The sequence below is a fragment of the Balaenoptera physalus genome, assembly GCF_965194825.1.
Source record: "Balaenoptera physalus genome assembly, chromosome: 5".
Lineage (NCBI taxonomy): Eukaryota > Metazoa > Chordata > Mammalia > Artiodactyla > Balaenopteridae > Balaenoptera > Balaenoptera physalus.
In genome coordinates, this window is record NC_138884.1 from 26,499,119 (window position 1) to 26,510,014 (window position 10,896).

A 10,896-nucleotide genomic window follows, 5' to 3' on the forward strand; every position below is an offset into this window, starting at 1 on the left:
AAACAGTAACGAATGTCTTTATCAAGTCAGGATGGAGGACTGGTCTCCATCAGAAAAGATTTAAGAGACAGAACAAGCAGATGCAGATGCAGGACTTTAGATCCTGGGTCAAACCAACCAACTATAAAAAGACATTTTTGAGATAACTGGAGACATGGCTAAGATGAACCAGAATCAATCAACCTGTTTGTTTATTTTTTATGGAAGTATAGTTGACTTACTAAGATGGACCAGAATTTAGATTGAAAGAAATTCGTACTCATTTTGTTCGGTGAGATAGTGGTACTTGGTTATGCAAGAAATGCCCTCACCTTTCAGAGATGCCTGCTAATGTAGGCGTGAGATGACAGGAGTCTTGAATTTACTTAAATATTCTTAAGCCAAAAGGATGGGAAAGTAAATGAAGAAAGTACAGCAAAATCTTGAGAGCAGCTGAAAAGCGAGGGGATGGATGAGGAGCAATTCAACATACTATTTTCTCTACTTTTGTACATATTTGAAACTTTTCATTAAAACTTTATTGAAATTATAAAAGGAAATTCAAAAGCTGATAATGACAACACAAGTAGCTCCCTTTTATTGAGATGTAAGTGCAATACGCACATTATTGCACTTAATTCAAAAAGCCCAGGTGGCTAGTAGTTCACCCTCTCCTTTAGGGATGGGGAGACTAGTTCAGAGGCTGAAGAACCTGCCAAAGGCTCACAGCCTTGCCCGGGAGCGGAGCTCAGGGGTCAGGGCTGCAACCTCTGCAGGGCGTGGGGGTCGGAGGATGCAGGAGGCCAGGCTGGTTCACAGGAGGCCCTGGTCTGCAGTTGGAGATCCCATCCCTGCTTGGGGCAGCCGGAACCTCTGAGCAGCCTTTGTTCTGCCTCAATGTGCCATTCAGCCCAGGGTTCTGGAGAACAATGGATCCCACTGTGCAAGGAGGCAATGCCATCCTGGGCAGCACAGAGGCCCCAGGTGGGCCCTGGTCCCCAGGCAGGCTGGCAACTACAACCTGGGCTCAGGTAGAGGAGCCCAGATGCTGTCAAGGGACAAGCACGTGTAACTCTGTACATGCTATTCTTTCTGCCTGGAATGCACTAGAAATCTGTGTCTCAGCACGCCATCACTCCCGACCCTGTGACTGCCACTCCCTTTAGTGCCAAAGCACCTGTCCTCTATAGAACTGTTATCATCTCCCCCACTGATGCAGTGGACGGGATCCCTTCTTCCACTGACGCATGTGGATTACCTTCACCACATGCGGCTAGGAGAGATGCAGTGCTGCTAGGTGTCTAGCGTGAGCACCGTGCCAGGCTGTCCTGGGTTCAAATTGCGAGACCCTCTGAAGCTGGGTGCAGAACCAGAACTGAATGGGCCACCTGTCCCTTCCCTGTTGGTCCAACCAGGCAATGTGGAGGTTAGGAGGATGGGTTTGCAGGCAGATGGCCGGCATTCAAACCCCAGCTCTGCCTCTTACAAACCATGTGACGCTGGGCAGGTGCCCAAGCCTCAGTTTTCTCCGTTGTAAAATGGGGTAAAACACACACACATGCACACAGACACACTGGGGTTTGTGAGGATCCAATAATATGAGGCACTCAGTATCACATTTGGCATCAGTAAACGGTCAATCATAATAATGGCTATTATGTTCGTTTCATAATTATTTAATGCTGAAGACCAGGTGAGTAATTTTGCACAAGGGCTGACTGGTGAGGAGACCAAGGTTAATTAACAGGACACCCCAGGGTGCTGTGGGGCTGGCAGATTGCTTCAGCAACTCCAGACTCCATCCTGAGGCAGCCCACTCTCTCACTGGCATCCAAGATCCTGGGAGAGATGGGCCCAGGTTTCAAAGACACAGCCTGGCCTGTGTCCACAAAATGAAACCAGGAGCGTGGAGCTCTAGAAATGGTGCCTTCTGGGACCTGGAGCATTTGTCCCAGGGCAGGAAGACTGGGGCGGGGGTGTCAGGTGGGTGAGGAGCCTTCCTGGAGAGGAGGTCACAGAGAGCAACCTATTCTGCGTGCCAACGGGGAGAACTAGGGGTGCAGACTATAAAGGCTCATGGAGAGATGGCATCACCAAATAGAATCCAAGGGAACCAGGTGCTGGGTGGGTGTGGGCACCTGAGAGATGCTTCCCAACGTTGTCCTGGCTGCTTGGCAGCATTTGAGGCTGGGTGATCCAGCTTTCTTCCTGCCAGCACCCCCTCTCTCCCTTCCCTTCCAGGATTCTCTTGGTTCTGTGACTCCAGAGCCTTCCTGTTTTATCTCCCACGTGGGTGGCCACCAAGAATTCTCGTTCTCTGTCCCTTAGATGTTGGTGAACCTTGGGGCTCTGGCCTCAGCTCTCTTCCCTCCTTCCTCTCACTCCCACTTCACTCTCCCTGCCCAGAGACATGGGTTTCTTCTGTGCCTAGCACATAGTGGGTGCTCCAGAAATGTTTGTTGAATGAACGAATGCATGAATGACCTTGCTCTTCAATGTTGTACGTCTGGCATCCAACCTCCCCCTGGCATTTAAGGGGGATCAGTAAATGTCTGTTGAACAAAAGGGGAAAAATGTTCAACCTCATTGGTATTCAGACATGAATTTAAACAAATACTTTTCGTCTATGATATCTGCAAAGGTCAAACAAATTAGAATACCTAATGCTGATCAGCATGAGGTGAAATAGAGAAACTTTCTGGAGAATAGTTTGTCAATGTGTGTCAAGAACATTAAACATGTTCATAATTTTTACGTAAAATTGCATGTGCAGGACTCTCTCTGAAGAAAATTATTCCAGATTTGGGGGGAGGGATGGGAATAGGGTGTCTTCCTACACACATAGCATTCCTTCCCTCCGTGTTAGTTATAAAAGAAAATAAGCAACCTAGTTATCCATCAATCGGGGGTGAAGAGTTGAACTATGACATCTATCACCGGAAGAGTGTACAGCCAATAAAATGATGGAATTTGGGGGCGGGGCCGAGGTAACCAGTTACACACCCCTTCCCTGCTAGGATTTGAGAACACACAGGGAAGATGGACAAGAAGGAAATCAAAAAAATTCTTCTTTCTTAATGGTAAACTCACGGTGGGGAATGAGCTAGGGAACCCTACTCCACTGTCCCTCCTCTTGGGCCTGTGGGGAGAGACAGGTCTAAAGGCTGGACTCTGAAATGAGGGTAACATAGGCTTCTTCTTGGGGCCCCATGGGTAGGGGTGAAGCAGAGACCTTCAATACTATAGTCCCGCCCAACAGAGAAAAATTGTCCAATGAGTGACAGGTCTCACCAGTTCCACCAATCACAAAAGCCAAGGGGGGTGAGAGGCGGGGCCAAGGATTCCACCCTCCCAGGAATTCCAGCCTCCTCCCTACAGCAAAATAGGGCCAACTCTAGCATTTGTGGAGCCCAGTGCAAAGTGAAAATGCAGAGGATAAAAAGCAGGGAAAAGTATCATTAAAGGTACAAAAATATAAAGCTTTCTCATTTTTTTCCCCATGACTTGTCTTAGTTATTTGCTATTTAATGACAGTTGAAAAAAAACAGTTTAAATTATTAGCATGAATTTTATCGCTCATTCTGTTGTGTCATTCCAGCTTTAAATGCAAATAGAAGAGCACTGAACTCGAATGCAGAATCCCTGAATTACACAATTCGTATCTGGTAGCTCCTACAGGCGTACGTAGCTTGTTCTTACCAGAGCAGTGGGAACACGGCACATTTTATTTCACCTTTGGACGCTTGCATGTTCTAGGCACACACCTCCACCCTCGATGAATGACAGTTGAAGGGAACAGGAACTATGGTTGTCCATCTTTCCCTTTCTTTTGGTGCCATCATTTTCAGAAGCGATGATTAGCTAGCCCAAGGATGTCACATGAGTAACAAAGGATATGATAGGGTTCCTTGGTCCTTATGCTTCTCAGAATGTCACTGCCTCCTTTCTGCATTCAAAACAAGTTCTGATTCAAAAGGAAAGCGTGGCCTCTCGAGCTGTCAGTGCCCCTGTTTACGCAACCACAGACATGCTGATCGGTGCCTATGCGCAGAATTCTGGTGGCCCCAGGACGCTGGGGAGCTCTGTGACACTCGAAGTGACACAAGGTAAGCATGTTATGGAAGCCACACAAGGAACAGTGGAATCGCTTGTTGCATGTGTCACTTCTGTTCACAGGTGTGCTCCATTGTCCCATCAGATGTCACTTACAAAACACGGGTTCAAAGATACAATTATTAAAAATTTCAAGATGGGGACAGCAGAGAATTAAACCAAGCGTAGGGTTCTTGGTCCTTCCGAATATGGGACCTACACGGGTTGCACACTCAGGACACCAGCTCTGCAGCAAAGCACTGGAAAATTCTTAAAACCTCATGCTTAAAAGTACCCTTCCAAATGGTTTATATGGAGAGATTAAAGCTTTTATTAAAAACAGACATGGGCATTTAAAAAAGATGGGCATGAGCTGTGGCAAATGGCTAACAAGATGTATCTAGAGGCTGGTCTTTCCTCTTCATCTGCATTGTTACTCTGTAATCCTCCCCTTTAAGCCCCAGCATTTCATACAGCCACGCTTCAGGTGTCAAGACCTAAACACCTTAGAGAAACATCCCTTAGCTCTGCTGACTTTAAGGATAAAAACCAAAAACTGTAGCAAGTAAAAACCAGGAGATGATGCGGAAACATTTTATTAGCATTTGATTTCCATCTTGCAGCAAGAAAATGAGAAAACCCCTACTTGGTGACTGCACCAACCTTTAAGCGAGGGCTGGCTTCCTTGACAGTTTGGGGAAACTGATAACAATAACCCCTTCCCCAGGGTGGACCTTTGGAGTCCACATGGTCTTTGCTCCTGAGAACCTTGTGACAACCCAGGGCAGGAAGCAATGCAGGGAAACTGAGGCTCAGAGAGGTGATGTGACTTAATGGGGGACAGCCACCGGTGTCCCGCTGCAGCCTCCTTCCCTGAAGTGGAGACAACATGAGCTCGTGAAAACCCAGGCAAACTTATGGAAGGGGTGGTCCTAAGTGGAAGCAAAAGGAACAAAGATTTCAAAAATCAAAGGCTGGCTCTCCGCTCTCCTTCTGGGCTGGCTCAGGTCACTGCCAGACGTAACCTCCCCTCTCAGCCCAATTTCTCTGGGGGTGGGGATGGAATTAGGTTAGCCAGTCTGACGACAGTTCTAAGGGCTAGTCTAACTCTAACCCCTAAAGAACAGACATAGTTATTTATGGACAATATTTATTAAGTACTGACTGTGCCCCAGGCCCTGGGCTGGGCACAATCACACACACCAAGCCATTCAATGCCATGAGTTCACTGAATATATTCCATTCATGAAGCACGGTGGGGAGTCCACAGAGAAGATGCTACAGCATCAAATAATTGCACATCCCTTGTTTCAAGTGATCTAAGGAACAACCTGGAGAAGAAACTAAGGCTCAGAGAAACCTGCCCAAGATTACAGACCCAGAGCAGACCCCACTGGGAAGGCAGGTCTCCAGACCCCACCAGGAATGCAGATCTCCTGACACCAGATCTTGGAATACCTCATCTGGCTGGAAATGCGAGGAGGGGAAATCAGAACTCTGCAACTTGGACTTGAGTGCATGAAAGAAATCAAAGAGGATTTCTAAAACAGAAAGCAAACAAATCAGCATCCCTCCTGGGTTTATGTATCTCGCATCTTGTTCGTGAGTGACAGGGCAGCCTTTCTGTTTTCCAGACAGTCAGTAAAGGCTGTACGTACTGCTGGCTGCAAGTAACAGAGACTTGGTTGAAAGTTTGAAACAATGAGTAAATGTAACAGCTCACGGAACTGGAAGCCCAGAGGTGGGGTGGACATCAGGCCTGGTTAATCCAGGAGTCACAGATGTCACCAGTGTCCCCAGTTCTCACTCACTGTCTGCTCTGCCAGCAACGGTGTTGTTGGCTTCAGACTGGCTCCTTCCATGGTCTCAAGGTGGCCGCCAGCAGCAATGGAGGCTTCTGTGTTCCATCACAAGAGAGGGACCAGCTTCCTGCAGCCCTCTCTACTCTCCACTCAACCTCCAGAAAGGACTCCCACGTCCATTCCGGGACCAGTCACTGCAAGGGGGATGGGAGTACACTGGTCCATCACTGCCTGCCCAGGGCCAGACTCAGAATAGGATGTGCTTGGTAAATGCTACTGCATGAAGGAGGATGAATGTATTTTGTAGATTCAATCTAGCCTAAAAATGTCTATTTAACCACCCTAAAGCTGAGTCCTGGGGCTGCAGCAAGAGAACACAGCCAGGAAGAGTCCTTCCTAGAGCCATATCTGGCTCTTGAGAAAAGCCTAAACAGAAACTCTTTGGCATTCTCCTATCCCTGGGGCCCCTTTCTCTAGGGCTCAGGTCCTTCCACTGTCCACTGTCAACTGTACTGTTCTCCCCAACACTCACCCATCCTTGCCAAGTTCTCTGTGCCCCACAGTGACATGCACTCATGCCTTATGATCACAACAGCCCTCAATCAGCTGAGCTGAGCTAAGAGTTAGAGGGGAAAAAGCTGCTCTAATTCACACTAAGGTGTGAATGACTAACAAAACCTAAACTCTCCCCAAGGTATTTGAGATTTTACAAGAAGAAATTGAGGAACTCGAGCAAGACTCGCACTGGTGAAGAGGACATTTAACTTGAGACCTAAAGGATGAGAAAGAAGAGCAGGAAGAGGGTGTTCCAGGTAGTGGACATAGACAGTGCAAATACCCCAAGAGAAAGAAAAAATTGCCTGCTTAAGGAACAGGAAGTAGATCAGAGCCACTGGGGTATTGTGAGTGTTTGTGGCCAAGTGACCAGGTGGAACAGGAATTTGTACACCTGGCTCTTTTACAAACTCCCAGCATCCATTATTTGCTTGTGAAGCTCCTCCAGGAACAAGACTTTTAAATGATAACAGTGCCATTTATTAAGTGCTTCCAACAGGCCAAACACTGTGCCAGGTGCTTCCTAAATTAGCAAAACCACTGATCATTCCAACAACCCTGTAAGATGAGTCACTATTACTCCTCCCTCTAAAGGGAGAAAGTGAAGCTCAGAAACATTTAGTAACTTGTCCGAGGTTGCACAGCACCTGAAGAGTCAGAAGAAGGATTTGAATACAAGTCTGTCTGACATGCAAATCTGTAACTTACTCTGTGCTCTGAGCACAAAATGCAGGCAAGATGCAACAGTGCGAAAGTCTGTTTTCATGCAGGGAGGCCAGAAATCTCATATAATTCTCATAATTATTGTTATTGCTTTCTCAAGGGCGGGAACGTCAGATCTTGTTCCTAGGTTCCCTAGGACCTGAGCTCTGTGCCTTCCACACTCTGGCATTCAATGTGGGACGTGGACAAAGGCCACGCCTCAGTTTCTTCATCTATAAAATAGGGATGCGGGGTATGTGGAGCTCCTGTGAGGCCGCAGCGCATAATGGGTCCTCCACAGACTTGGGCTGCCGGGCGCTCAAGTAGTTTTGTAGTTCCGAGGCGGCTCTTTCATCCACCATCTTATCTGACCCTCACAGAAACCTTAATACCTCTGGGCAGGATGGTATTATTCACTCCCATTTCACAGATGGGGAAAAGAGATCCATCCACATAACGGCGTTCCCTTCTAGAATACAGGCTGCCCACGGGCAGGACCTGTGTCCAGTCCCCAGGGCTAAAACTGACCAGAACATAGTAGGTACTCGGTAAATATGCGTTGTATGAATGAAGAATTAAAATCATCACTTCTTACTCTGATAACTATGCACTTCTCCCTTGTTCCTCCCTTCTAAGAGCTGGTGAATTTGTGAGAGAAACAGGGGGAGACAGAATAAAGAAGGAATTAGGGTTTGCAAATGTCCACTATGAGTCAGGCAGTGCTTTTAAAATACTTTAAATCACGGAGCCCAGTGCCCTGTCCCATCATCCTCAATGTAGAGATGGGAAAACGGAGGCTTCCTCCAGAAAACCGGACCAGAATGACCTGCCAAGATCCCCTCTCTCTCCTGGCTCCAGCCAGACCACTGGGGCACCTGCCAGCAACCCAGCAGCCTTTTACCTCTGCCTCTCAGCAGGCTGCCAGCAGAAAGAACACCCAGGAAACACGCTGATCCTTCCTCAGCCTCTCCAAGGCAGGCGACAAAGGACCGCTTTCAGCTGCCTGGGGACCCCCGCCCCCGAAACCCCTAGCTTGGGTCAGAGCCCTCACCCAGCCTGAGCAGCCCTGCCCCCTCTCCCTACACACCCCCAACAGCAAAGCGTGACTCAGCAGTTCTCCTCCGGGGAGCGGGGAGCGCCACTCTTCAGCATATCTCCGCCCAGGTTACACGCCCAGCCTCTGCTCCCCTGGGTCAGGACGCCCGGGAGCCCACCCCGCGCTGGCCCGGGGCTCCCCAGGCCTCCGCAGGGCTCGGGCTACGGGCTCCTCGGCCTCATTTCCGGCGGAGCCAGGCATCAGCGCGGCGGACAGCACCCTGGAGTCGAGTGACCGCTCCGAGGCCACACGGGTTCCTGACACAGGCTCCCACGCGCACCAGTCCCGCGGCACGCAATGCCCAGGGCCCCTCCCACCGAGGCGCCCACCAGGGGACCTCTTGCTCAAAACCCACAAACACTTCTGCAGCCAGTCCAGCAGCCCCCAGGGAAGATGCAGACGGCCCCTTAACCCGGGAAGGTCTCCAGCACAAGTGTCCCCACCGCTGCATGCTGACACCCCGCGGCTAGCTCTCCCCATCCTCAATGGAGGCTCCACTCCGCGGGCCCCCGGCTGCGGCCCGGGAGCTGTCCCCACCGTTCCCTGGGCAGGGTGGAGCAGAGGGGCCCTTGGAAGTTACAGGCTTATAAGAGAGGGCCGCTGACCCTCTAGATGCCACCAGCCTCGGAGTGGCGGTTGGGCTGGGGCTGTAGGGCCAATTTAGGGGATTTCAAATGCAGGGCCTGTTGGGGGTGGCATGTCCCACTTTGGGGGAAAATTCTTACAGTTTAGGGCCAGCTGTTCCTGTCTTAGTTCAACTCGACAGGAATAAAAGATGAACCCCAAACCAGACACCTTCTCCCACCCACTAAGGGGCCCTGCTTCTGGAGGCACAGGGAGGGGCCGAAGACCGCGAGCCTCTAGGGGAATCTGGCAATGGATTTTCCACCCCCACGCCCCCACCGGGTCCCACTTCGTCTCCAGGGAGTGGGCAGCCTAGAAAATTCTGCGGGCTCTGGGCAGGGCAAACCCAGTATTCTAAGCCACTAAATTTCCCCGGTATTTCTTCACGAGATTAGCCGCAGAGGTGGCTTTTTTAAAAAATGAGGGCCAGGGCCGATTCAGGATGCCACCAGGCCTGGGGGCGGAAAGCTGCCTGCCGGAGGGCGGCGCGGAGGAGGGCGCTGCGCTCTCGGGCTGCGGGGCAGCGGAGGCCGGCGCCCTCGGGCTCCCTCCCTCCCGGACCGGGGGCGGGGTGGGGTAGGGTAGGGTAGGGTAGGGTGGGGGGACACGACACACAGCGCGCGGTCCAAACTTTCGGAGGGCATTCGGTGCGACGGCATCCCCACGCCGCGGCCGGCCGGAGGGGGCCTCAGACAACACGTACGTTACCTTCAGTCACATAGCTGTGGTCCCGCAGGAAGCTGTGGTTAATTTTCCGCGTGTCCGTGTCCTCGCCCATTGAAGGCCGTGCCCGGTGCCCTGGGCATGCCCCGCCGCCGCACACCGATGCAATCCGCAGAGGTCGCGCCGGGCGCGCGGGCCATGCCGCCGCAGCCTAGCAGGGGCGCGGGCCACCGGGGCCCCGGGGGGCGGGCATCGCGACCGGGGGCAGCCGGGGACGGGCGAGGGTGGCCGGGACGGGCGCCGCGGTCAGGCTTGAGCGCGGCGGGCGGGCGGCGGCCGCGGGTGGGGGCGGGCCGGGGCCCGAGAGCGCATCCCGGCCGGCGGTGCGCGCTGTGTCCGTGCGCCCGGCGGCGGAGGCCTGGTGCCGGTGCGCCTGGCTGCGGCGGCGGCGGCGGCGGCGGCGGCGGCGGCGGCGGCGGCGGGAGGGGACGCGCGCGGCGCTGCGCCGACCGAGCCGGGGCCGAGCCAGGCTGCTAGGGCTGGGGCCGCCGCCGCCGCCGCCACTGTCGCAGGCCCCTCCCTCGCGCCGCCCGCTCCTCCGCCCCCACGGCCCGCGCAGCCCGCCGCGCGCGCGGGCAGCCCGGCACCCTGCAGGTGCGGTGGCGCCCCGGCAAAGGCTGCGTCTCCGCGCTCCCGGCCTCGCGGGTGGGCACCTTTGGTCCCTGGGTCTGCCAGCGGGGGAGGGAGGAAGGAGATGGCCAGCTTGGGGGACACACGGTCAGCTGAGCCTTTGAGGGTCACCTTGCGTGCCCAGGTACTCCAGTTGTGTAAGAGACGGCCCATGGGTGGGGAGATTAGAAAAGGGGAGGACAGGTGGGCAGCCTCGCCAGGCCGAGGGCCGCGGCGACCAGAAGAACAGGGAAGGGAGCGGGGTGCAGCTGAAGGCGCATCTGGCGAATGGGAGACTTCACAGCGGCGGAAGACCGGGGGTGGAGAGTAGGGACAAGAGCCCCCGTTCATTGGTAAAAGAGGGTAGGCAGACGCATTCCCAGGAACCTCCTGAGCGCAAAACTGGACCCGTGGGAGGAAGCTAGGGGGCGGACTGGGGGGGGCGGGGAGAATCAGCACCCTACAAACAAGGCAAAACTCTGGATGAGATGGCTGGAGGTAGTAGGCCTCCTCCAGGCAGAGCGCCCATGCTCACCTCTCTACTTACTGGTGAGATAAAGTGGAGAAACAGTGCTGGGTACGCCCCAAAAACAGGCTGGGAAGTGCGGGTCACTCCTCCCTCTGCCAGGCAGGAACCTATCCCCCTCCCTTCCCTTAGTCATAAGTGTACCCGCCACCCCCTCGCATCCTACACAGTGCTTCACATAGAGCAGG

At 52.9% G+C, this 10,896-nt stretch overlaps 1 protein-coding gene across 6 annotated transcripts in view; it reads right to left on the reverse strand.

Annotated features, from left to right (window-relative positions):
* The window catches only part of PPP2R2C (protein phosphatase 2 regulatory subunit Bgamma), a 165,051-nt gene extending 155,076 nt beyond the window's left edge, over window positions 1–9,975 (reverse strand). For 3 of the 6 annotated variants that reach the window (XR_014263881.1, XM_082462549.1, XM_082462550.1), the window contains exon 1: window positions 9,559–9,975. Coding sequence is in view for 5 of the 6 variants with exons in the window: in XM_082462549.1 (XP_082318675.1) it covers window positions 9,559–9,628 (70 nt within the window). In the remaining variant the exon portion in view is untranslated. Of the gene's footprint in view, window positions 1–9,481 lie in introns of all 6 variants that reach the window. The other 3 variants (XM_082462551.1, XM_082462547.1, XM_082462548.1) reach the window with 2 other exon arrangements.
* Between the last annotated feature and the right edge of the window lie 921 nt (window positions 9,976–10,896).